Source organism: Melospiza melodia, chromosome 20, assembly GCF_035770615.1.
Source record: "Melospiza melodia melodia isolate bMelMel2 chromosome 20, bMelMel2.pri, whole genome shotgun sequence".
Lineage (NCBI taxonomy): Eukaryota > Metazoa > Chordata > Aves > Passeriformes > Passerellidae > Melospiza > Melospiza melodia.
The window spans coordinates 8,424,105-8,450,344 of NC_086213.1; the positions used below are offsets into that span (position 1 = coordinate 8,424,105).

Genomic DNA, 26,240 nt, shown 5'->3' on the forward strand with positions numbered 1-26,240 from the left:
TCTGCATTGTTCCATTTTGTACACTCCACGGGCTGAAAAATTCAGGCCAAGGAATTGTGTTTCTTCCCTGATGAGTTCAGCTAACTGAAAAAGAAAAAGAAAATATAATGGAAATACAAACACAATGAAGTTTAGATGTGTGAAAAATCAATACACAATAATGTTGTCTTTCAAAATAAGATTTTTTTTCCTTAAAGGTGGCTACACAGCATATTCAACATCCCAACACAAAAATTACTGTCCAAAACCAAAGAGAAAATGGTAGCTCTCTCGAAGCAGAAACAACATGGAGCCCTTTAGCAAAAATAGTTTATTGCACAAAACTTTTAAAGGAATCCCTATGCACATAATTTTTATAATCAACATGCTTAGTATGATCATAAACATTAATTGTACATAGTGTAACTCCTCCAGCCCCTGGGTTATCCATTCTTCAAGAACATGGAATTATTAACTTCTATCTTTACAAATACGGCCTAAGCAGACATTACTGAATGTCATACGTGAAATAGACCATTTCATTTACAATACCCAGAACATCTTTCCCTCCCCTAGAAATCTGTGCATCTGTATTGGAAATGAGGCTGCCCAAGACCAAAGTGTTGCTCATTAGTAGGAGGCAGAGGGATCAGATGACAGCTGTTGAGCATTAGTAATTCCTCTGGACAGCAATTGCTTTCACAGAAAATACTTAAAGGCTCTGATCACAGCAAGTCACATGCAATTATTCCCACTTTCCCCACAAAGTTAATAAAATGTACATCACAAGCTTCTGCATCACCAGGAGTGAATTTGTCATCCTTAAGGTAAATTTATATTGGTAATACCACCTGTCCCCAGCACACCTCTGATGTTGTCACAGCTGACACTAAAATAGCTGTGCCACTGCAGTTCTCTCCCCTAAGGAGGAAAATATAATCCATGACAATATGAACAGTAGAACGTTCATCCTGGATATTACTTTACACATGTGAAAATCCCATAGATTTCTGCTAGGATATTGCCTGAATAAACACTATGGGATCAGATCCTCCTGCTGCATGAGTGGATAGGGGGCTCAGCTGATCCCAATACAGTGCACAAATATTTCCAAGAAATCTGGAAGACAACAGAATGGAGCATTATGCAATATTCAGCAATGCCAGAGACTCAGTAACATTTTATTCTTTTGTAGGGTTTTTGCTGGTCTTTGTTGTGATTTTTTTTCAAATGCACAGTTATTCAAGAGCCCTCAAAAACTCAACAGCATCTGAAAAAATAATGCTGCACCATTTACCAGCTTTCAGCACTGGGGAACATTCTCACATTGCAGTGACATTTCTCCTTCATTAACTAGATTTGGTTTAGTACACAGCATCCACTAAAGAAACACAGAAAATACATTCTATTGTAGTGTTGAGAAAGTAAAATAAAATTTTAAGAGATTAGTCTTCAGATTCTCCTGATGATTTGGCAGTGCTGTGACAGGCAGAGGGGAGACAATTTTCATTCCTACAGCTAAGTTATTTTATTGCCTAGACAGCAGAGACCTGAAGCTTTGCAGACTGAGCATGGCCAGCCTCAGGGTGAGGCTTTTTAATAAAGCAGCAACTATTTCTCTGGGTCATTAAAACATACCTGATGAGCTTCAAAAAATGGCCTTGCCTTTATCACACACTGCATCTCCTTTAGAAGACCTCCCAGTGACTTCTGTAACTTCACTTAGTACCTCACCAGATTTAGACCCTCTGAAGTCTCCCTGTCCTTCATTTAAGTAAATGACATGGTGTTTGTAGAAAAAGCACATGGTGAATATAAGAGGACAATGCCCAGTGTCCAGGTACTGCCAGCAGCAGCTGGGCCAATGCAGAATCTAATCCACAAGAGCTCCCTCATCTTGGAAAGGGAAAAACACATCTAAGGCAGATTGTGCAAGCTCAGATGTCTTCAGGAGCTAGTGAGAAACTGCAGCAGGAGGAGAGCTGACATTCAGAACAACTAGGAAAGTTTCTAAAAATCCTGGCTTCTTTGATACCAGATAAAACCTTTATCCATATGACCACTGCTGAACTAACAGAACATAGTGGATTCTGAACTGTAGGCAATGTATTTAATAAAGTGAACAGCAACATTAACGCTGCACAAGTATTATTTTAAATCCTGGACATTTGGTAGTTTTCTTGTACTGAATATATTATTCATTACAGTTTATTTTTATTTCTTTAACAATACTGTGGTTTGGTTTTTTCTTCTTTGAGCTTAATATACAGGCAACTTCAAGAACATGACAACAGCAAGATAGTCAGTACCATTTACTCTACAAAGCAGACTGCAGCAGTGTGCAGACATGTCTTAAGCTAGTTTGTAAAGCTTTTGATTTTGAATTGTTTGGTAAATCCATCTGATGGGCATCTAATACCACATCAATGCATTTCTTCCTTTACCAGTTGCAAAACCTTGACTGTCAGCATCACTTGACTTTGATCCCAGTAAAATCTAAGTTAAAATCCAGTAGCTGCAGGGCATGAAATCATTCAGTAAAAACATTTATAGTGCAAAGTGTTCAACTGGACTAGAGCTTGAAGTGGTAGCTACGAGAAATCAGACTTTGGATAAATATAGGTGGGTTTGGGAGTTTTGTTTGGTTATTTTTTTTCACCTTACTGCTAAACAAAATGCAATATCCTTCCCCCTCCTCTGCAACAACCAAACCCAGAAACAGCGACAGCCTCTTTGGAAAAATACATGAACTAGAATTTTTTTTTCCAGCCTTTGAATCTACTTGTACTTAATAGATTTTTTTTTTTGTGTGAACATCAAACTACAATGGATATAATTGACTTGTTTTAAGGACAAAAATATTCTAGTACATGAGTAACCACTAAATCTTCCAAATACCCTAACACTGAATTTTAGAGTGAGGAGAGGGCTGGCTTGTCACTGCACTATGAGCCACATGGAGCAATGGGACCAAAGGAAGGAAACTTAAGTGAGCTGCTTTAAAAATAACTTAGTCAAGGTGCTCTGCAGAGGGACTGCCACAATACCAACACTTCCATTCACCCTGGACACCTTGGAATAGAGGGTGCAAAAAGTAGAGGGAGCGTGTGGGAGAAGATAAAGCTATTAAAAATAACAATTTTATAGGCATTATAATTATGTCTTTTAAAGTAAAAATAATTACATTTCTAAAAGCTCTGGCTTTAGGGGCTGATTTCCCTAAGCCATTTGTACAGTATGTCAAAGAAGAGCAAACTTAAACATAACATTAAAACAATGACAGTAACAAAACCCCTCATTGTAGCCTTAACTTACAGTATATAAGCATATTAAACCAGATATTCAAAATCAGAAAATTATGATTTTTTTTCTTATGTATATATATATATATATATATTTTACACACATACTTTTAACTGGGTGTCTACTTCAAAACTTGAAATAAAAAGGTGCAAAGTATTTGTGCAGTGAAGCAAAGCTCACTACTGGCCTGTGACTGTAAGAGAAAAACATCAGCAAACGTGCCAGGCAAATCTGCCAAAGATACCAATGCTCTGCACTGCTTGTCTTAACAGCCTTGTTTCTTCTGCTATAGGTCAGAGGTCATCTTCAAAACTGGAAATGGCTTACAATAACTTATTTTCCTTCAAATACAGATGTCTATAATCTGCATTTCAAAAATAAGAGGTTATAGGAGGGACAGGAGAATAATCAGCATGTCCAGTTCTCAACCACTGCTAATGGCTGAACATGAGAACTTGTTTTTCACTGTAGTTTGGCTACTATCCAAGATGAGGGAAAAAATACATCCTACTCCCACAAATGAAAAAAGAAAACCAAACAAGAAAACCTAGATGTTACATAATTAACAGTAATTCCTTAACAAACTCACCCAGATTGAACAATTACGTACTTGAAACCAGATGCTCCTCTTGACCTCATTTTAAATCTTCATCTCAATCTCTTACTAAACCCTCAAATGAGCTAGATTCACCACTTGGCAGTACCCAACGTGACAGAACTGTTTCAAACAAACCCTTAGAATAGCACATTCTGCATTTACTATTCCATCAGATTCTAAATTGGTGCCCTTTGCTTCTACAGGCAAAAGCACAACTCTGAACACCATTTAAAAAAATGAAATAAATAATTTTTATAAAGATTTGTTTATATACTTGAAGCAATAGGAAGAAAGACAACTGATAAAGAGGTTATAGTGTCAAAGCTTCCTTGTCACTAACACTACAATTCTCCTTCTTTTCATCTGCAGTAGGAGTCTCCTGCTGGTCTGATGCACTTGTAGGACTTGTAGAAGTAAGGTCCATTAACTTGCCCTCAATCTGAGTCCATGAAGACATTGATTCATGTACTGTAATGGTGTGTTCCTCCATCTGCCGCTGAAGGCTGTCCATTTCTTGCCTTTGGATTTATTGAGAACAAAAAAAGCCAAAATTAGCAAGCAGAAAACTGACTGCTAAATGCAAGACCAAAAAATTACTTTTCTGATTTTTGATACCTACTCCAAGACTACTTAAGATATAGCTGTATACAAGAGAGAGAAATCTACAAGAAGCTTAAGAACAAAACAAATACCATGTGCTTGATTAAAAAATATTAATAGCTGGTTTTGATTTTTTCTGCTGTGTACAATTCAGGATGGATATTTTGTTTAGTTTATTGTAAAGTCTTCTTTCACTATGGCAGTGACCATATAAGTAAGCACTCACAAAGGCAGAACATCCTACTGTCCTAAATATAGTCCCAATAAATAATTAATTTTACAAATCCTTTTTTCCTCATGCTGGCAGCTGGTTTCCTGAAAAGATTTTTAAGATTCCTTACTATGGTTTAAAACAACAGGCCATACTTTAGCTGCCGGAGACAGCTGTTCAGGTTCTTCAGAGGCTCCTTGCTCACAGCTGTTGGTTTCAGCAGTTCCTCCAGCAAGGCAGCAGGCACTGGACAATCAGGAATCTTGACTGGAGTCACTGGATTGGAAGAGTTATTCTCGCCTTTCAGTTCTTTCCTCTGGTTAAAGGAAAAAAAAGGAGTCAGAAACACAATTTAATTCATCAATATAATTTTTCCCACCTAGAAAGAGTCCCACATCATACTACTGGTGCACATCTGCACTAAGGAGCAGGAATCACAGGCACATTCATGTTAGGTTGTTTAAGAGCACTAGCAGGGACACAAAAAGCATCTCTATTTCACAAAAATTGTTCTTTCTATTTAAATACCTTCTTCATCTTGCCATGCTTCAGGTCCAACTTCAGCTGCTGGTTTTGCTGCAGCAGTGACTTCATGCTGTTCTTCAGTTCAGTCATTTTAGCCTGCAGCATAAACTTATCCTTCTGAGTTGCTGACAGGTCTTCCCTCACCATCTCCAACTCAGTCTTGATGTTCTAAATGGGAGGAGAATCAATGTGATGTGAGAAACAGCATAAAAATTCCAGCCAACTAATGTTTTTATAAACTTTTCAGTTTCCAGAGGAAACTAGAAGAAAAAAAACCAATATACAATACTGTATGGAACTGTTTGCTGTTTGAAACAAATTTGCCAGATTTGGCAAATGGTCGAAAATCAGAGGTTGGGTTAAAAGAAAGTCAGTAGTCTATTTTAATGGCATAGAGGTTGAAGAACTACAAAGGTAACAGCACAGTCAAAATAAAAATTCAGAAAAAAGTCTAAGTATGCTTTTAAAAATAAAAATATAGTTTTAAATATCCCACTACAGCAATCAAAATTTCCAGCCATCAGAATTGGCTGATTAAATACCTGCAAGACAACTTGTATCCCTTCTAACTCCTTGTGGCTGCGCTGTTCAGTCATGTCCAGCTGCTGCTTAAGTGTTTCAATTTCTCTTTCTTTTCGTTCCACTTCCCACTTCAAGTCTTCCACCTACCAGGGGAAAAAGAAAATACATAATTGGAATTATCTACAGGTGCAATCAACCACAAAATCCCAAATATATTCTTATATCTCATGAAAACATTCTTAAGAAAACCTAGCAAAACTATTAAATATGCTGAATTAAAGCCAAAGTCATACAATGGAACAGAAATACAGGTACACACAGTAAGTGTTCACTTTTTACCTCTTGGCTTATTAGAGGCTGTTCACTAAGTTTGTCATCCAGGTTTTTCTGCAGAACTTGGAGCTGAGATGTGGCTTCTGCCAGCTCTTGCTGGAACTGAGACACCTCCTGGGAATGTTTTTCATCCTCTACCCTGCACAGCAAGATTAACAGACACAGCAGTTACTCAATCTGTTCTTTAAAACAAGAACTTCACTGGGTTAGCCAGTTAACTATAAATGACACAACTGTGCATGGAACCTGGTTAATCACAGCTTTCACTGAGGGCTTTGCCAACACATTCATAGAACATTAAATCACAAGAAGATTTTATGAAAGATATGTATAAATTCTTGTGCACCAGTAAAAGTCCAATTACAAACAAATGATTATGCAGAAAAAAAAAAACCCCACAAAACCCTGTCAGCAATTTTGCTTTGTTTCTGGAGGAATAGACTTAAGCTAATATCTATTTTCATGTAGGTCTGATAGTTTCCTATAATTAAGAAAAAAATTTATACAGGAGCAAACTGAATTTTAATACATTGTGGAACATAGTCAATAATCAAATTAATTCTCTATGTAGTTCCTCAGGGATGTAAAAGAGAGAAATAATAGGATATATATAAAATCTTAATCCTTACTAGCAATGTGAAATAGTAGAAGTGTGTGGTGAAAGTAGAAAAAAAAGCAAATAGTGAAGCCTATAAACAGTGTACCAGAATTATAAAGAGAGAAAAATGCAGATATTTGCTCAGAGTCCAAACAAGCATCCATGGTCAGGTTCTGCTGAGGAACAGTCAACATAATCCACTCCAAAGGAGCAAACCCAAAAATTCACTGATGTATGGCTTTTTGAGAGGATTTGTTTTAATTATTGTTCTTTTTGAGACATTTACTTACTGCAGCTTGTCCACCTCAGCCTGCAGGGCCTGGACCAGCAGCTCTTTGGCGTGGAGCTCCTTCTTGACCTCGCTGAGCTCCAGCATCGCTGCGCGGTGGTGTCGCCGGTTGTGGGCTGCGTCCGCTTTGGCTGCTGCTTCCTAACAGGACAACAAGATGCAGATTTACTTTGTTTTTTCTCTCAGGTGAATAAAAAAGGACACAACAGAGGAGACATCAACTGATCTTTCAGCCACTGGCCATCCTGACAGACCCCCTGCAGGAAGTAGGATGTTACAAAACATAGATTTCACTTCAATATACTTTTTAAATACCTTTAAATCGCATCATAAGTAAATAAAAAGATGAGCCATTACCTGCTTCTGAAGCTCTTTAACTTTTAACTTTTCCTTCTCTAGGGAAGCCTGTAAAGCTTGAATAAGTTGTTGCATTTGCTGATCCTCTTCCTCTTTCCGCTTTAGGACTGCCTGAACCTGTAACACATCACAAAAACAAATGCATGCTTTGTGTGGGCTCATTAGAAGTAGAGGAAATATAAACACAAGCCAATGCAGGGATTGCAGAACAACTCTCTGCTGTTCACTGATTACTCTTTCCCACATGGTACCTTCAACCTTACAATGGTTAAATGGTAGCACATTGCCTATGCCCACATGAATGTATTGGAATAAAAATTATTTACCTCAATGAATCCATATGTAACACATATGGATTTGGTATGTTCCAAATACCAAATCGCTTTCACTATTGCAAATATTGTAGTGCAATTTTATTAATTTTTTTTCTAAAGAAAACTCTGTTTAGTGCCAAGTCCCACTTCTGATCTCTTGTTCAACCCCCATATTGATGCTGTTACACAACACACAGGGGACCCAGAGTTGGAGAAAATGCACCAGCTTTGTCTCATATGAGCCAATTCCCTTCTGAAGTTATTACATCAAAAAGTGAAATACCTGTAGATTCAATTGTACCAAGTCTGCCTCTCTTTTTGCTAATGCTGTTTCAAGGATATTGTTGTGTTCCCTCAAAGCAGCGTTGGACTGGCTGAGACCTGTAAGTTTTCCACGTTCATGCTCCAGTTCAAGGGCCAACTTCTTATTCATTTCTTCTAAACGTTTTATCTTCTTCCTGAAGCCTCTAGATTCCTGAAGCTATAGTCAAAGAAAAACACAAATCAAACAAACATAACCAAACAGCTTCAGGCTACTATCCAAAAAACTTGTAAGTTAAACTCATTAAGCATCTTGTTTTTCCAGAGTGGGACTTCTTTTTTCATTTCTTTTTTTCTTTTTTAAATGAACATTAAAAAAAATAAGTTCAGTTTGGTATTTTTTTCTGTTGGAAGACTAAAATGCTTGCTAGAAAGAAGAATCCAGGAGAACTGTTCAGATGCAGATCCAGAGCAGTTGATATATATAATTTTTTTGCGCCACTCTACAACTGAACACCATCACCAGCATCACTGGGGATCCATGACTCCCAGCAGTTCACTAATGGTTTATGTATCCTCACTGTTTCATGACCAGACACAGCTGGTATCTAATACAGGAACCACTCTTCTCTCTCATCCTCTTTCCCTATAGGACAATGACTCATGAAACCACAAAGAACCAGCACAAGGCAACAAAATTTGCAAGTACCACTGACATGATGTTTCCTATCCATGATTCTGATTTTCTCCACCACTGGAATAAAATTTTGGTACAATTTTTCCCTGTCTCGCAGGCACTTTTTACTGTCATGTGCCCATCTACCAAGCAAATTCAAGCAATCACCTCATCTTCAAGTTCCAGCACTTTCTCTCTGTATTCTTCAAGCTCCTGGCTGGTCAGTGAAATCACTTCTTGCAACTCTTTTTCCAGCATCAACTTACTGCTGCTCAGAGCTCGCAGTTCTGTCTTCAGAGCTTGGATCTTCTCCTAAAGACAAGAGGGTCACACATGATTAGTGATGCATCACCCATCTTCAGGAATCACTTCTGCTTTGGTTAAAAACCTGCTTCTCTAGAAAATATGAAACAAGGTGCTAGTGTTTAATTTAAAGGTCTTGGTCAGACTTTTCCACCCCTGCATCCAGCTACTGCTGTAGGTGTACTTGATATCTTGCTCCATTGGTTCATGAAATTGGAGCTTTCCTTAGTAAATTAATTTTCTTGTTGCAGGCCTAACATATATAAATAAGCTATGGCTACCTTGAAAAACTTTTAGCTGTCAATGAGAAAAAAACAGTAAGAGCTAGAATCCTGGAAAACTTTTAGATACCAACCCTTAAAAAAAATTAAACAATTCCACCAAAAAACCAGCCAACAGTAAAAATTTAATCAGTAAATCTAGCTTGCCAAATCATAGTTAAAGAAGTTCTCAGTGCTCAGAACCCTGACACCATGCTCTTATCTAGCTTTACTTTCCAAATATTTTCATCACTTCAGGGTGAAATAGTATTCCAAGACTTATAGCTCTGTCTTTGTACAGTGTCAAAGGACATCTGCATACCTGAGCAATCTGGTCATTCCCACCATCAGTAATTTGTGCTTTTAGTTTGCTCAGCTCTGCCTCAGCAGATTCCTTTGCAGTAAGAGATTCCTGCAGCCTCCGACTGAGAATGCTGACTGCATTCTCGTAGGCTTTGTGTTTTGCTTTCATCTCTTTCTGAGCACTTGTCAGGTCTGACCCGAGACGCTTCATCTTCTGTTTCTGCTCTGTAATGGCCCTGGTGTGAAAGGAAAAGAAAACATCAGGTAAAAACAAAAGCTCCTTGACAAATAGTAATACAAGATTAATTTTTCACATGACCCAACAAAACCCAACATCTGAAAGCCAAATATGAAAACCAGATGCTGTAGTTCTTTTGTCTGTACTAGAAGAACACTTACTTTTTTGCTTCTTCTTGCATTTGTTCTACTTGTTGTTTTAATGCCTGATTTGCCTCAGCAAGAGATTCCATTTGTTCCTTATCGAACTGCAAAGACTTAACAGCAAGGAAAAGAAGACCCATGAGTGTAGGAACAAAAGCATGTTTGCTGTGATGTTTGATTATAAAAGAAAAATCATGAAATTTCAAAATTATTTCCATTTCTAAATATAAATTGCTCTCCAGTCCTCCATATTCTCTTTCCCTTTTATTTTCTCTTTAACTCTTTCCTTTGAGGCCACCACTGTTAACACATAAGAGTGTTTGGACCTTGTTCTCAGATGGAGTTCACTGTAGGAAAGTGCTTCCACATCAGTCTTCTACCACTCCTGTAGTGCTTCTCCCCACTAACATGAGATGTTAGTAAGCAGTCATGCATTTACAGAATTTTGGTAGGTATATGTTGAAATGTCTAGACTATTTTAAATATATAACCAAGACTATTTTAGATATATAACTAAGAACATTAACTTGCAGGTGGTCATTTTGCTTCTTAACAAAGTTACCAGAAACAGCAGCGTATCCTGGATGTAACACTCTCCAAAGCCTTACACCTTCCATACCTGCAGGCGTGTTTCCATATCATCTCGTTCTTTCTGCACTGACTGGAGGTGATTTTCTAGTTCCACCATCTGCTGGCGAACCTGAGATACTTCCTTCTGTAGTTTTGAATGCTCAGATTCGAGTGACTGTTTCTCAATTTGGATTTTCAGCAGCTCCTTTTTTATCTCCTTCAGCTCCGAGTCCAGCCGCTTCTTTGTCGCTTTCAGCTCACTGATGAGCTGGTCCTTGGAGCTGGCATCTCTTCGGTAAGCTTCCACCATCACCTTGCACACAAGAGTTTCAAGAGGACAATGTCACCTCTGTTTCAGCTTTGCAAAATTTTTGATTAGTTCACTAGAAAGTATTTACTGATATTCTTTTAGTTTGAGGGGGTAAGGGTGTCATACAAACCAGCACCAGCCTCTGTAAGATATTTACTCTGGTTCAAAGGCTTTTATGCAAGCTCGGATATCAAATAACAGCTCTTATTAGCAGTTTATTAAATGAAACACTTTAATGTTCTCTGCAGTAAGGGATACTCTTCTTCACATTCTTTATGGAAACTGCATTATGTGCCACTTTTAAAAACCAAATTAATTGTCAAAAATTAACCATCCTACGCACATAATTAGTAACTTTTGCCATGAGAAGAGGGTTTAACTATGACTGACAGTTTAAACAGCCTTCCCAAACTTAAATATAACAAGCTAAAACAAACTTTGACATTAGGTTAATAAGCAATCAAGCAGCAAATTAATGGTGTCACCTTATAAATAAGACACGTATATGTGCAACACTAATGACATATCCATTTCAAATTGCTGTTTCAAAACTGTGTAAATTCAGAATAAAATTTGCAGTAAAGCACTTATTTACCATCTAATTACGGCAATAACGAAGCAACTATTATTTTTCAAAGCTGCAAGGAAATGACAACACTTGAAGATTTACATGAGTGCTTTTGCAAAAGCAAATCTAATCAACAAATCAAAGACATTCTCTATGGTGCATCACTTGGCAAAGGCCAAAGCCCTATCAAAGCCTGCATTTGTTGGTGGATCAGCTTTCACATTAGTTACAGACAGAAAATCAACTGAAAGTTATACATTTTCTGTATTTTAATGTCACAAAGTTCTGTGATACAAAACATAGATGTAAATATCCTCAAAACCTTCAGAGAAGTACATGCCTTCGCTGTAAAAAAAAGGGTACTCCTTGGGTTTATGTATTTGAAATGTCTTTGGTTTTACTTACCTTCTCCTTCAGGAACTGTTCCTTCACTTTTTGAAGCTGTTTTTTGAGGCTGGCATTTTCTTGTTGCAGATTTTCCACCTGCCAGAGGGGCAAAAAGCAAACATTGCTTTATGTGCCAAATGTCATATTATACCTGATTTATTTGGTGAGCTCATCTGTCTGATTTGTAACAATTGGCTAATCTAACAAGGATCCTGTTCCTGACTAAGCATCTCAGTGGTTAGATAACACAACAGTTTGTACAGAAATACACTCACCAGGTCACCACACTGTGAACCAAATGACTGCATAGGAAAGATGTTTGGCCCACAATGCCACAGAAAAGAGCACACTACAAAATTACTACCCAAACTGTGACCTGTACTCCAAATTATTGTGTTTAAAACTTGGTAAGATTTCAGAAAGATCATTACCTGGCTTGCCTTGACTGCCATTTCCTGCTTCAGCTGCTCCAAGATTTCTGATGTTACCTCTGTACCTTCTTCAAGGCGTGTTGCCCCTTCATCAAGTTGCTCTTTACTTGCTTTTGCTGCCTGCAGAGCCACCTCCAACACAATCTTCTCATTCTGCAAATACTGGATTGTGTCATCCTTAGAAGCAGCATCACTCTGGAGCTCTTCTAGCCTGGCCTTTAGTTCATCATACTGTGTTTGCAGGTCATCCAGGGACTGCTCTTTGGTGTGCAGGGTCTCCTGGGCTAGAGTCAATTGCTTCATCAGGTCAAGGTGTTCTTGCTGCAAGGATTCAAGCTGCAGATCTCGCTGATGCAAAGTCAACTTGACCTGACAGGAAATATTTTAAAATTAAATTAGTACAAAACAAAAGTTATCTTTGCAAAAGCACTCTAATAAAAATCAAGTATTATAATTAATATTTCAGCCTGTAGGAGAAAATAGCAGAAGGTGAAAATATTTTTAACTTTCTGAGGCCACTTGTATTTGCTCTGTTAATTGTATTGACTGCCTTGAGCAGCATCTGTTACCTTACAGGCTAAGCAATGACCAGAATGACAAACCTAAAATATTCATAATATTCATTGTATTCAAAAGTTTTACTTGAAAAATGTGTCCACAGCAAATTCAGGTAAATTCAGCATTATTAATAATACCATATCATGGCATGGAATATGTACTGAGCTATCACATACTTCATGTCACTGCAGCCTTTGACATGGTGCCTGCATAAGGTTACAAGGTTAAAGCAAGGCTCTGTAAAAGTATGTAATGATATCCTCACTGCCTGACAACTTTGAACATGGATCTGTGGTTTTTGTCTATGCTTACAATAATCACATACTGAATTCACAAAAAAACCCAGCGTCTGGCAAGACAGTAGTTATGAAATTTTTAAAAAGTATTATTACTGACATGGTTGGAAAAAAGGCCTTTTCACCTCGAACAGAATGACTTTAGTATGCACTTCATTTTTGCAGCAATCTTTCAGGTTTCAAAAAGAAGTTTAGAGGTCAGTATCTATTTACTATTGCTTTTTCTGCCAAACCAGTATTTCCCTTGGAATTCCTGGGAAGTTGATTAAGAACAATCTACCTGTTCCAATTCTTGCTCCAATGTTGCTGCAGAATCAGCCATTTTCTGAAGCTGTTCTTTCTCATCCTCAAACTCCTCCAGTTTTCTCTGCAAGTCTTCTTCCACCATGGTTTTGGCCTCCTGGATCTGCATGAAGGCAGCTTCCTGATCTAACATGTCAGCCTGCATAGAAAAAGCATGGAATCAACTTCAACAGTTTCAATGGAGGGGAAGGAGTGGGGAAAAAATAGGAAAAGAGAAAAGTAAATTATCAAGAAAATTTGTAGAGGAAAAACACAAACATAATTCTGATGTCTGCCTTACACACCTGTATGCCTTTACTGAAGTCACTCATTCCTATACTTAAAACACCTTAGAATAACAGTGAATGTTTTGCATACTTGTCACAATCTAAATACCTATTAAATAACACCTTGTCCTTTCTCAGTTGATGAGCAAGACGTGAAGAAAAAGAATCTTTATTAAAATTAAGCTGTCTGGGAAAATTCTAAACCAGAAGGGACTCCTTGGATGCTGTAGCTACTCAGGAAACAGCCCTGCCATTTCCACAAGCTATCAGTAACACTGCAGATGGGTGCTTCCACAAACCTGCTGCTTTACTCTCCTTTGAGACTCAGAAACAGAGTCTCAAAGGAGAGTAATCAGGGGATTTTAAGGCTCTAAGAACTTTGGAAGTGACTGTACTGCACTTCAGATTTTACCCAACTTTTCTTACTGGAGGGAAGGAAGGACAAACCTGATTAGTGAGCAATTTCACACATTTAAAAAGCACATTACTGATTTAGATTAATTTCCAATTAAGTTTCCTCTTGAACAAGTTCATGGATGGGCAAAGGACAACATTTACATTTGCCTTCAAAGTTCAATTAAAACAAATACCAGAAATGAAAATGCAAGTATCACCTTTGAATGGGAAATGTATGACCTTCTTCCCTCTAATTGTTCATAATGCTATGAAAATTTATTTGCTCTCACATATTTACTGCTTTTATAATGCAGGATTTGAACCAATTCATAAGAATTCTATATTACTTTGCCAGAATCATCTTGATTTTGTAAAACATAAATACACAACGTGGACAGACCCTAACTCATGAAAACCCTTTACAACCATACCTCAATATTTTGTAGTTGTGCTGCAATTCGTTCCTTTTCTTTAATGGACCTGTGCTGGGTTTCAGTCAGCTGCTGAGACAGGGCCACATTCTCTAGTTTGAGATGTTCCAACATCCCTGCTTGAGTCATTTGCCCAGCCTAAAAGAAGGAAAAAAAAATCAGTTTTGTCCTGTGGATAAAACTGACAAAAAAGAGATTCTCAGTTCTCCCATGTGCAATAAATCACAAACCTGTATATTGGCCATCTCACTCTGCAGCCTGACACGGGCCTCCTGTGCCAGGACCAGCTGCTGCTGGTACCACTGCCTCACATTCTGGAGAGATGTGATTTCTGTTTCAGATGCCTTCAGCTTGTTGGTCAGAGTGGTCCTTTCCAGCTGCACCTTCTGGAGCTGGGTCTGCAGGGAAGCCAACTGCTGGCGCAGGTCATGAACTAGAAAAACAAAAATAAAGAGCTTGGACTAACACACCCCATTGTGCTATTTTTATGCACACTTTTTCAAGGATTATTACTGTATTTGTAATTTTATCTATTTTTCTTTAATTGTTGAACAAAAGCACATATGGCTAATTATAGAAAGATTGGCTTTTCCTGCCAAAGTGCTAGGATCTAAAGTAGCAGGTCATAAGAATAAAATTAAACTAAATGAATCACTTCTGTGAGCATTCACAGTTCCTTAGAGGCAGAAAATATGAACTAACTAAACATCAGGAAGTAGGTGTCCTGGCACATAGAGTCATCATTACAAATCTGCATTTGTACAATTTTCCAAAAAAACAACTAGGCCACTGTCTGGACTAAATATTTATGCCTCCCTCTCCAGGCTGGCAGTGGCAGCTTGCAAACTGTGACACAAAATCAAATCCAAACATCTTAAACTTGAGACTATTTTATTAGTATGATATCAAATAAACACAAGTTTAAATTTCTTCTTCTTCTTGAACTTCAGAATCAAGTTGAAATAAAATGATTTATGGAACAACAGATTTTAAAGACTGACATTTCCATCATCCCACCTGTACTGTCTCTGGTGAGAACATTTTTTTGCATATCTTCAACCTTCTGCAGGAGTCTCTGGTACTGCTCCTCTGCTAACTGCAAATCATTGTTTGAAGAAGCCAAGCTGGCATTCTTTGCTTCCAAGGCATTTTGCAGGTCAGCCATTGCTCGTTCCAGATCCCAGCAAGACTGCTTTAATGTGGCCACTTCTGAGCTCAGGGATTCCTGCTTCTGCTGGCTGCTTTGGCTGTGCTCCATCTGTGCCTGAAGCTTCATGTTCAAAGCTGCAAGTTGGGCTTGTAGCTCAGTCTTCTCTTTGAGAGCCTGAATGTGTCCAGAAAACCAAAATGCAGGAGTCTCATGAGAAAATATACTAGTGGCTGACTAAAAAAGATGCCCAGCAAAGTGGCTTTGATAAGACAAAGACCAAAGGAGGTGCTCCATGCTCTGGAGCTGAGACTCCCCATCTCTCTCTGTCCTCATCTCAACCCCTGAGCCTTTCATTGTTATTTCTGCTCTTTCCTGGCCAGCTGAGGAGAGGGACTGAGCAGCTTTGATGGGCGCCTGGCATCCAGCCAGGGTCAGCCCACCACGGCATTCTTGTAAAGTACCTCATTCAACAATGTTTTTACAAAACACAATTCCACAAGTAATGAGCAAGAGGTTCTTGAAAATTAATTAAAATCTTATTTTGATTATTTACTGAATACAGAATTCCAAATTCATTTTCTACCTGATTAGCTTCTAGTGAGAGTGCTTCTAGTTGCCCTTCAAGTCTCATCTTCTCCTTCATAACCTGCAGCATCTCGTCATGAGTCCCTGCAATGGAGCTTTCCATGGAAACACTGGAGACAGAGACAGCACAAGCACAGTTACAGGGTTGGAATACAACACTTGTCTAGTTGAAGAAAAGTGACTCTGAAATTAAGAGGTACTCAGAATCTGTGTGGCTTAGACTGTCGGACATTTTTTCTGGTTTATGACAGATCCAGAACACAGTGTAACAACCTCTGATAAAAAGAGAAAATTATATTCATGCTAAGGTTTTATACTTTAGTTACCTGTACTTGCAGCAACTAGAATCTAGTGTGGCACCATGTGTTATTTTTCAGAACTGCAATCATTAACTTCATCATATCCTGTATTTACAGATCCCATTTTAAGCAGACAACTGGACATGATGGGATCACAAAACCTTCACAATTATTCTCATAACTATCTGCTTTAATGTGCCTGAGAAATGCCATCAGCTGCTGCAAAAGAAGGAATAACAGGTATTCGGCATAACGGATTCCTGATGCTGATTCCTTGCTGTACAGCCAAGGCATCTGGAGAAAAAGATCTTTTCTCATTACCATAAGAAAGAAATCTAAGCCAGAATAATCATCAACAACTGACTGTACACCTCAACATATTTGGGCATGACACTTTATTCCAATAAAGCGGGGGGAAGTAATTTCAAAAGTAGGACATATAAAATATGCATCTGCAGACAACTGATAAAAAGCACACATTGTTAAGGGCTTCACCAGTTCTACATTTGCTTTCTGACTCAGTTTAATACCTGTCATTTACACATAAGCTTGAGAAACTAAATCTCATTCCCAAAGGGCTGAAGAGGATAAGATATCTAGGACAAGACTCTTGGCATCTCTTAACTATGTGAGGTCTGAAAGGTACATGCACAGATGAGGAAAAAGACAATACTAAATATCATTGAGACAGACAAGTCTGTACTTTCAGACTTTATAGTCAAAGCCTCGTGAGTGATTCAGTGAATAAAGTCCTTCCATACAGACAGAAACAACTGCTTGCAGTACATTTAACACAGCCAGGGCAAAAATATCTTTCTCCAAGATATACTTAGTAAATAGGTACTCAAGTGAAGAGACCTCTCAGATTCTTTTAGAATTTGTAAGCTACTAACAGACTCAATAACAATGTAAGTTAAAACTGGATCTAAAGTGAGTAGGAAAGAAAAATAATAGGCTATTCCAAGAAAATATCATTAACAATAGATATCCTTACCTGCTAGAAATACTGTCTCTCCTGCTCCGAACCTCCCCGTTAACTTCTTGCTCTTGGGCCTGGTGCTCCACTGCTGCAGCCTGCAGCACCTCACTGAGGGAAGGAAATTGCCCCATGGCTTCAGGATGTATCTTCTGGCCATTTATTGTATATGGAGTGTCCTGTTTGCCTTCTGCATTCTGCAAACTGCTATAGAGCCCTTTCCCTGACACACTGCTGTAGGTAGAGCTGTCACTCTCATTTCCATCCAGCCTCATTCCCACTTCACTGCCATCAATCTCTGAAATGCTGTCTCCTGCCAAGGAGGAATTCTCCACTCGATCATCCACGTCAGAGGGCAGACTGATCTCAGACACAACTGATGTTGGGCCACTTCTGCTTTGCATCACAGCCCCCCCAGGTAAGTCAGTAGCCACAGAATTCCCAGCAGCATTTCGAGTATCTGAATCTTCAGTTCTGTAGTCAGCCAAGGAGCGGATCTTGCTGGCCTTAGATTTTGAGCTTCTTTTTTCTTTTGAGGATGCTGGAAGTCCCAGGCTACCCAGCTTTGGCCCCCTGGGGACGCTGGTCCGCAGAAAGGAATATTCTTTAGTCATTGCTACAGTGCTGGCTCTTGGCAGGATTTCTGGATTCAACATCAGCTCGGGATCCAGGGTGCTGGAGGGACGGGTTTTGGATGTAGACTGACTTGACTAAAAGAAGCAAAGAGACAACAATAAATTCCACAATGTTAACTCTGAAACAGCATCAAAGACTTATTTTGCTGTAACTTAAGATATAAAGCTCTACACTTTTACACTGATATTAAACATATGTCCTTTCATAAACAAGGTGAATTATACCAGCAACCAACCCTATCAAGCTTCAGTATATAGATGTTGAAAATGTTCATGTGAGACTCCAAAAGGTAACTGAAAAATATAGGCAAAATTGAACATTTAGGTTGCTTTAAGTTTGGTGTCTGTTTTTTCCTCCCCTGTTTTAAGTAGCACAAACTGGTACATTACTGATGAGGTAACAGAACCACATTTTGCCTGTCCAGAAGACAAAAATGCTTTCTCTCATTTGAGAAAACTACTGAATATTTTAATTTAGGGAACAAAAATGGTAAAGTTTTCAAGCTTCTCAACAAAACACAATCTAGAAGATGTGTTGTGTGGTACTCACTCTCTCTTGGTGTCTCTTCACTCGGTATTGTTTGAGCTGCTCTTCCAGACGCCTTCTTGCCTGAAGTCTGATTTGTTCTTCATTTTCCAGTGGCAGTGAAGACTCTCCTGAGCCTGTAAGGGAAAGGCATCTTCACAGTCAAACAGAAAACTCCAACACAGGTAAAAGGGATGCAAAAGGTAAAAGCCCCTTCTACCATCAGCAACATGCTTCATGCTTAAGCAAGGAACAAAAGGAAAGCCCACTGACATGCACCTCAAATGATCCTCTTCAAATACATCCTTGTGTAAGCACTGATAAAGCCTGTGGACTTCCACTGCTCAGTTTGCAAATGCTCTAGTTCCTCCACAGATGGAGGAGATGACAAGAGATTATACAGCAAGACAAAAATTATTGCTGTCACTTAATCTCACTTGTCCTGCATTTCTGACAGTACTAAAATTATAAAACTAAGCAAGACCTACCCAGTCCACTCATTCCCTACAAGTAGTGGAAAATGGTTCCCTAGATATATTTTCTTACCTTTTATTAACTCACATTAAACCTTAACTCACATTAAACCTTTCCTGTAGTAAGACTTTTAGACACCTTTATATAAAGGCTTTCCCTTCTCTCCCCCTTCATTGCTCTTCTCTCCTTTCCTTTTTTTATTAGCTTAAAATCACTTGGTTCTGCTTTCTTTTTTTTTTAGTGTCACCTGTTACTCCTACAAATCAAGAAGATTAGAATAGCTTCAGCCCCAGAAAGCGTGAATTCCCCTCCAGTGAAGAGCCAGTTTTTAATGGTAAGGCAGTGCCTTAGCTGTAGCAGAAGGTGGTTTACTGAAAGAAAATGAATTGCAGTTCTGAGTAAAAGTTTACTGCAAAAATGAAGTTTAGTTCAAGCTTAAATGATGTTACAGAAGTCCAGAGCCAGGCTCAGAGTAAAAAGCTTTATGCAGCAAGAGAAAGCAGGGGCACCACCATAAACAGATGCTTACACAATTCAGTTTCTTGCATGGGAAGACTTAGTTTGAGAGACTGCAAAGCTTCTTTTCTAAGAGCTAGGCCCTCAGCACTAGTTCCCTGAGACTTCCTTAGGCTGTCATGGAAACCAGTCACACCTGGGGATGACTCTTCACCCTGCTCACTGCTGGTAGGATCAAAAGACCCAGGAGAGTCAAGGCAGAGTGACTCTGGCCCATTCTGGCAGGCATCCACTTTGCTGTTTATCTCCAGACTTCCCTCTTCATTTGGCACTTCATTGATGTTATTACTGGTAGCTGGAAAAGAAAGTTTTACTGAGCTACAACTTCAAGCCACTTAATTCATCTTCACAGCTCCACCCAAACACAATGCCAGCACTACTGCCTTTACATTGTATGAATACAGAAACTGCAACTGACAGCAACTGGCAGGAGACATTTCATAGAGGATTTGTGATTCTTTACTTTACAAGATCAGAATAAGCAAACTTTTCATTTGCTTTACTATGTTGCCCCCAAGCAGGACCTCAAAAGTCACCATAAAACATACCTTTAAAACTTCACAGAGGTTTTTAAATCTTGTTAGGTTTAGAAGCATGAAACACTGAGTGTAAGGAACTCTGAGGCACAATCTACTACAAGTAAGCCTCAGCAGCTGCAGGCCTGTGCTGAATGATTCAGCTCTTTGATGTGCAGCTGGGCACTGGGGAGAAAGCATCCACCATCCCCATTTCCAGCCTGGCTCAAGCAGTTTCTCAATTTTAAACTGAGCTGACATTTTTTTCAAATAGGATATCATCATCAAAAGCACAGTAGAAAAGATCATATGTATCAAAATAATAAACCTACCAATTAAAATGCAATTAAAGAATCACTTGAACACCAATTTTATGCCCACTTACTAGTATTTTTCTTTTCCAGCAGGAAAAATGCATATTCAAAACCAGATAAACATTTCACAGGTTTATACTCTGGATTTCTCATTTCTCATTTCACTTGGCTGGGAACTACTAACATTTATGAACCTGCTCTCGCAAAAAACCCATGTATCTAACTTTAAATTAATTATTATATATCTCAAATGAACAGAGCACTGAAACAGCCACTACCTTTCTGTTGATTCCCACACCATGTTATCACTGAAGTAACTGCAACTCACTGGAATAATATGCAAGATTTAGTTTGGTTTTTTTTTTTTCCTAAAGATGGTGGAAAATATTTAACATTTATGATCACAAAGTATTTGCAAGTGCTAAAATCAAGTTCCTACCCCTGCAGTGCATCTTCCCTCAAGCCAGCTCAGTGTGAACCAGCATAGAGGAAACTCAATGAGGAAACTGAATTTGGGTAGAAATATAAAGTTTTCAGACTTAGGCTGCCAAAACCCATCAGCTCTAAGATTTGAATAAAATACTTTTGAGAATCTTATTTGTCATGCAGACAACATTTCAGGCCATTTAGCCTCAATCACTTCTCTGATTTAGATCACCATGTTGTCACAAAAACAGTTGCAGACATGATGGAAGGGGTGAGTTCAACAAGGATGTAAAGGAGGACACAGAGAAAGACTGCTTTTTAATGACTAACGTTTCAAAACTAGATATTGGCAAAACTGAATTTGAAATAGGTGTCAATGCTAAGAATAGCCACAAGAATCAAAAATAAGAAAACAGCTCATACATTCAGAAATACTGTTTCTGCCCATCCCAGAAACTGCATCAGGTTTATACTTTATTCACATTTTTTCTTCCCAGCAGTGAGTGGTATACATATACCAAAGGGATGCTGGAGCAAAATTCTGAAGGAATGGTTTCCTGGTGACTTCCTGAGGCCAGGAGACACTCAGTATCTAAACACTCCTTGAACTAAAGTAATTTAAAGGCAGTAGTGTCAATACAGCTGCAGTCTTTTTAGAACAATGGGCAAGGAGATGCAATTAGAATAAAAACAGTAGAAAGACACACTATCTAATTGTAAGTCACAATTTGATTGTCCAGCACAGGAGATAACAGGAACGTGTGATCTCCAGCTTCAGAAAAGATGAATGAATCACCACACTCTGCCACTCTGATAACAGGCAGAGTAAGAAAAGCAAATAAAGTGTCAGGGCCTCCTCTCTGCTGTCTGTGACAGGGTGACAAACCTGTGGTGCCAGAAGGCCCCAACCTCACCACGTCACCACCTTTTACACAAGGAACCACTGTGGTTTGGTGTATCCAGGCAGCCACAATGTACACACCTCTCCACCCAGCCACCCCCACATCCTTAAACACCAACATATCCTCGGACTCCTGCCAGGAAAACATGGAGATTTCAATTCAGTGCAGGGAAAATACTTTCACAATGAAAGCAGTTAAATACTGCAAGGGCAGGGAGCCTGATGAACCTCCCTCTGCAGACACTTTCAGAATTCAATAGCACGAGGGCCTGAGCAACCTGATCCTGCTCCAGAACCAGGTGTGCTCAGTGCAGCAGGTTGGACTAGATAACCTGCACAGCTCCCTTTCAACTCAAGTCTGATTCTATAATCTACTCAGATAGTGGACTCTAAATAGTTTCTCATAAACAGCTGCATGATTATTTTATTATAGAGCTTGTCTGCATATAGAAGTTACTTTGAGATAAACTGGAGAGTACAAGCCGGAATCTCTCTTTCCTAAAGGGAAGCACAGCCAGACATTTTGGGTTTTGCCTAAGTAATTTAATTTATTAGGAAGAGCTCTTCTGCCAGAATAAAGTATTCCAGTCACAATTTACTCTGGAACAGTAATTTCAGAACTGACTGTTCTAGAGAGTTCCAGGTATACACTCTTGGAAACATTATCTGAAGACTGACACCCTGAACAACAAATACTCACCTGACAGCTGATAGTATTTAAGTTAATAGTTTCATTTTGCTTTCAAAATAACAAGTTCTACAGCAAAAAAACCCAACAGTTTTACATGCACAGAGAGCTATAGACTTCACCAAACTTGCTTAAAACTGCTGTACAAAAAATTCCTGACCCCAAGAAAAACCTTAACCTGAACAATAACACAGATGATTATATAAATGCCTGGATAAACCAGGAAATTATTTGGTGCATATTAAATAACTTACTGTTAATTTCATCTGTAGTAAGTAGCTGTGACTTGGGTTTACAATCTGAAAGTTCTTCAGGGCTGCTGGGAGCCCCATTACTGCTCCTGCTCTCCAAGTGAACATCCTGCTGAACAGATGAGGAGTCCATGGTAAAAATTATCCAGATCCCTGGAAAGTTCTTCTTCTCAACAATTTGCCACCAAGTGAACTACCAAGTCCTGTTTCTCTCCATCAGCAAGAGCAGCATCAAAGTGTCCCACAAGAGCACAGTTGTGAGCTGTAGAGCTGGTGGTGTGCAGCAGGCAGCTCTAACTCCACATCATGGAAACAGCTCACAGCCAAAGTCGCAATCACCAAGGAGCTGCATCCTCTGGAAACAAAATTTGTAGTGAATTTACAAACATTTACTGGAGCTCTGAAAAGATGAGTTAAAAATAAAGTAGTGCCCACAGACAGAAGCAGGACATGCAGTAACAACAGAGACAATGAAATACAACCAAGTATCCAGATCTGGGGAGAAAAAGTGATCTGTTTATGTTCACTGTTTTAGCAGCACTGATACACTGCAGAAGGATGCAACAGATATTTAGCAAGACAGCTGACTTAGAATTATTGTCCCTTTTAATGGAAAGATCTCTTTGGCCTCTGCTTTAAGAACAAAGCCAGTAACAGAGTAGTATTGTCTCCTGTAAATTACAGTATATATATATGGAAACATACCATATATTTAATTTAAAGGAATGAGTTTCAATATCTTTTGTTAAAATGAAGTATGGAATTCAGATTAAACATTTTAAAAATTAAATTACATCATTACTGTTTACTTGTCTGCAGAATAACAAGTATGAATCACTGTACAGACTCTGAACTACTCATTACAGCACAAGCTGGCAGTCAGAACACGGCCTAGACTGCAGCTAAACATTGCCTTCTCCTGTCACCAGCCAAGAAAATGATTTCCAAACACAGTTTATGGAATTTGCAAATGATTCTTCAGGTATTCGGATCTAACTTATGAATACCTAATCTAACCTCTGGGGTGGGGGGGTGTGGTTTTGGAGAATGTCAAATCAGGAATATTTTGACTGCATTTTTACATAAACACAAACATTTTGAACAACATTCCTTCCATATCTCCAGGGAGCACTTGTGTAACTGCTACTGTGCCACAGTGCCCTGGTCACCCTGCAACAACACCATCACCTCCAAAATGTCACTGAGGCAGCAAACAGCTCAGGACACACAGGAAAACACGGTTATGCAGGTGATCCTTACAGAGGGGAGCTGTGGAGGAGCCAGAAACCTGCAGCACCTTTGCAAACGGGAAACCTCCACCAAATAAAAAAAACTTAATACCTTCACTGTGATTTGTTACTAATTTTAAAAGATTTTCAGTATAGTAAAGCTTTCAGTAAAACTCCTAGAACTGCCACTGTACAGCAAACAGATGCTATGTGACAGGTTACCAAGAGTAATTACAGACAAAAGGCAAGCAAGATTTTGGCTCTCACACCTTGTCAAAATCCAGCCAACAAGAGATGGTTTGTTGTCCTTGTCATAAAACGCGTTTAAATGATCAAGGTGATGAAGAATGGCTTTCCTCTGCACAACCCATTCCCAGCATTAAATGGAAGAGCATTCCGGCCTCCGAGTCCTTTTGTATCCCTGTGTTTCGCATAAGCACACACACACACACACACACACACACACACACAAATGTAGGCACGCCACGGGAACACAGCAATAAATAAGCCCATATGGAAAGAGCTGTATCAAAGTCACCGATTTTGCTTAAAACACGAACAGTCGGGACGACAACGGGTGCCGGTCACAGAGCGGGAGGCACCGGCAGACACGGCCGCGGGGTCTCTGGGCCGGGCACGTCCCTGGGCGCCAGCAGAAGCATCGGGAGGCCCGGGGCCGCAGCCCACGGAGCCGAGCCGAGCCGAGCCGAGCCGGGCCGGGCCGGGCCGGGCCGGGCGGTTCCCCGGTTCCTCGGGCAGCCCCGAGCGCCCCGCGGCCTGAAGCGGCCCCCGCGCCCCCACCCCGAGCCGCCCCCCATCCCGGCCAGCCCCCGCAGACCTGAGGCCGCCCGCCCGGCGCCGGCTCCTGCCCGAGACGTGGCGCTGCCTGCGCCGGGAAGGGGCGGGCGGGGCGGTGCAGCGCGGTTCTCGCTCCGCCGCCGGCCCGGCGCTGCCGCCGCTGCCGAGCGCGGCCCCGCGCGGGCCCCACGGCTCTGCCCCCGCGCGCCGCCGGCCGCGGCCCCCGCCGGGCACAGTCCCGGCCTCGGCCCGGGAGCTCCGAGGCGGCGGCGGGGCCGCCGGGCCCGTGGAGAAGCGGCGGCTTTTCCAGCCGGACCCTTCCGGCAGCGCACGGAGGGGAGGGAGGCACGGAGGGGAGCGGCTCTCGGGCCGGGCCGCCTCGGTGCCCGCCCCGGACCGTGCCCCGGCTCTGTGAGAGGCGGGGGAGTGACCGGCTCCTCCGTCGGGACCCTGGGGCCGGCGCCGACGTGCGTAAATTAAAATTAAGTTGTGCATAAATTAAAAATTAAAATTTCTTTGTGAAGGTGGCTGCCCCTCGCAGCCTTGTGTATCTGCATCATTCCTGTTCCTGTATTAGCGTTGCCTTTTACAGAGTCTGAGTCAGGAAAGTCCTATGACATGTCTATAAATGTCACATTTTCAGCGTTCCCCATGGCCCTTTCCTCATAAATCAGCCCTTAGAGTTTCCAGCGTCTTTCTGGAGCCGGGCATCCCCACAAGTCCTTTGGGGTATTGGGAGCTGGTGCATCAGAGCACGTAATCTCATAATGAAAACTACTGCTACCGTCATACTGCCTCCCTTAATATAATTGCCAGGTAAAGAGTGTTTGCTTTGCCTGATATTCCTCTGTTATCAACCTTTCCAAATTATCCTTATAATGAACATGAATCCTCTGAGGTGTTTCTCTTAGGAAGACGGGAGGCTGTTCCACAAGTCAAGAGGGTGGATAAACCAAAACACCAGCATGTTGTTTGAACTGCAAACCTGTTAACCGAGCTCCTGGATACTGCTGTTTTCGTGCACACATTACACAGCCCTCTAGGCATTATTTGGAAGAGACCATTACAAACTAAGTCAGGGAGAGGACAGTTCTCAAGTGCAGATGCATGGATGTAAGAAAAGCTCCCAGCATGATGATCAGAGGTATCAGATAAGTGGATCTGGATTCACAGGACAGCCTCCCGCTGTTCTGCTGCTGCACCCAGATGTTGGTATGAAAGGGCAATCCCAGGCTGTGGCTCAACACCACAACTGAAGTTTGACCTTGGCTGCATGCACATTTGGCACTGAGCTCATAAACCATATGTAGGATTTGAATGTGTGAAGGGGAGCTGAGTGAAAGAGAGCAAGGTTCTGCTGAGATATGAGAGGAAACCCTGAGAATTGCATGCATGAATGAGTGTTCCAAATCTTTAGCAGTGACCTTTACTGGGTACTCTTACAAAGAAGATGTCAAAAACAATATGGTGAGGCAGACTTGAAAGCTTGATCTTCATTGATCTGGTTTTGATTTTCTTATAAGAATGTAAAAGCTTGGAGTTTTGCCTCCGCAGAGAACTCAAAACCAGAAAACAATAACTAACAGACAGCTCAATTGTTGAGTCACTGAAGTAGCTTTTCTCTTCAG

At 40.2% G+C, this 26,240-nt stretch overlaps 1 protein-coding gene across 3 annotated transcripts; it reads right to left on the bottom strand.

The window, feature by feature from the left end:
* Window positions 1-292: 292 nt before the first annotated feature.
* Window positions 293-24,728, bottom strand: GOLGA3 (golgin A3). Of its 3 annotated transcripts, none has more exons than XM_063173511.1 (25): window positions 24,653-24,694; window positions 24,084-24,235; window positions 22,589-22,940; window positions 19,504-19,785; window positions 18,525-18,637; window positions 17,358-18,049; window positions 16,063-16,174; window positions 15,347-15,653; window positions 14,560-14,762; window positions 14,330-14,467; window positions 13,214-13,375; window positions 12,080-12,448; window positions 11,667-11,744; window positions 10,433-10,696; window positions 9,832-9,926; window positions 9,452-9,668; window positions 8,735-8,878; window positions 7,913-8,110; window positions 7,316-7,432; window positions 6,960-7,099; window positions 6,078-6,210; window positions 5,759-5,881; window positions 5,220-5,384; window positions 4,847-5,007; window positions 293-4,398 (listed from the first exon to the last, which is right to left on the bottom strand). In XM_063173511.1, the coding sequence occupies exons 3-25, from the start codon at window positions 22,716-22,718 to the stop codon at window positions 4,191-4,193; spliced, it is 4,551 nt and encodes a 1,516-aa protein (XP_063029581.1). In that variant the 5' UTR covers window positions 22,719-22,940; window positions 24,084-24,235; window positions 24,653-24,694; the 3' UTR covers window positions 293-4,190. The 3 variants fall into 3 exon arrangements, with proteins under 3 accessions (XP_063029581.1, XP_063029583.1, XP_063029582.1); XM_063173513.1 differs by having other exon boundaries at window positions 19,627-19,785; window positions 24,653-24,693; XM_063173512.1 differs by lacking the exon at window positions 24,084-24,235 and having other exon boundaries at window positions 24,653-24,728.
* Between the last annotated feature and the right edge of the window lie 1,512 nt (window positions 24,729-26,240).

Bases quoted from the DNA above. Each gene is read 5' to 3' on its own strand.
- GOLGA3 (XM_063173512.1), bottom strand. From the start codon at position 22,718: ATGGACTCCTCATCTGTTCAGCAGGATGTTCACTTGGAGAGCAGGAGC. The intron at 8,879-9,451 runs GTATGCAGATGT...TCTTGTCTTTAG, and splicing joins GGAATGACCAGATTGCTCAG to GAGAAGATCCAAGCTCTGAA. The intron at 4,399-4,846 runs GTATGGCCTGTT...ATAAATCCAAAG, and splicing joins AGCTGTCTCCGGCAGCTAAA to GCAAGAAATGGACAGCCTTC.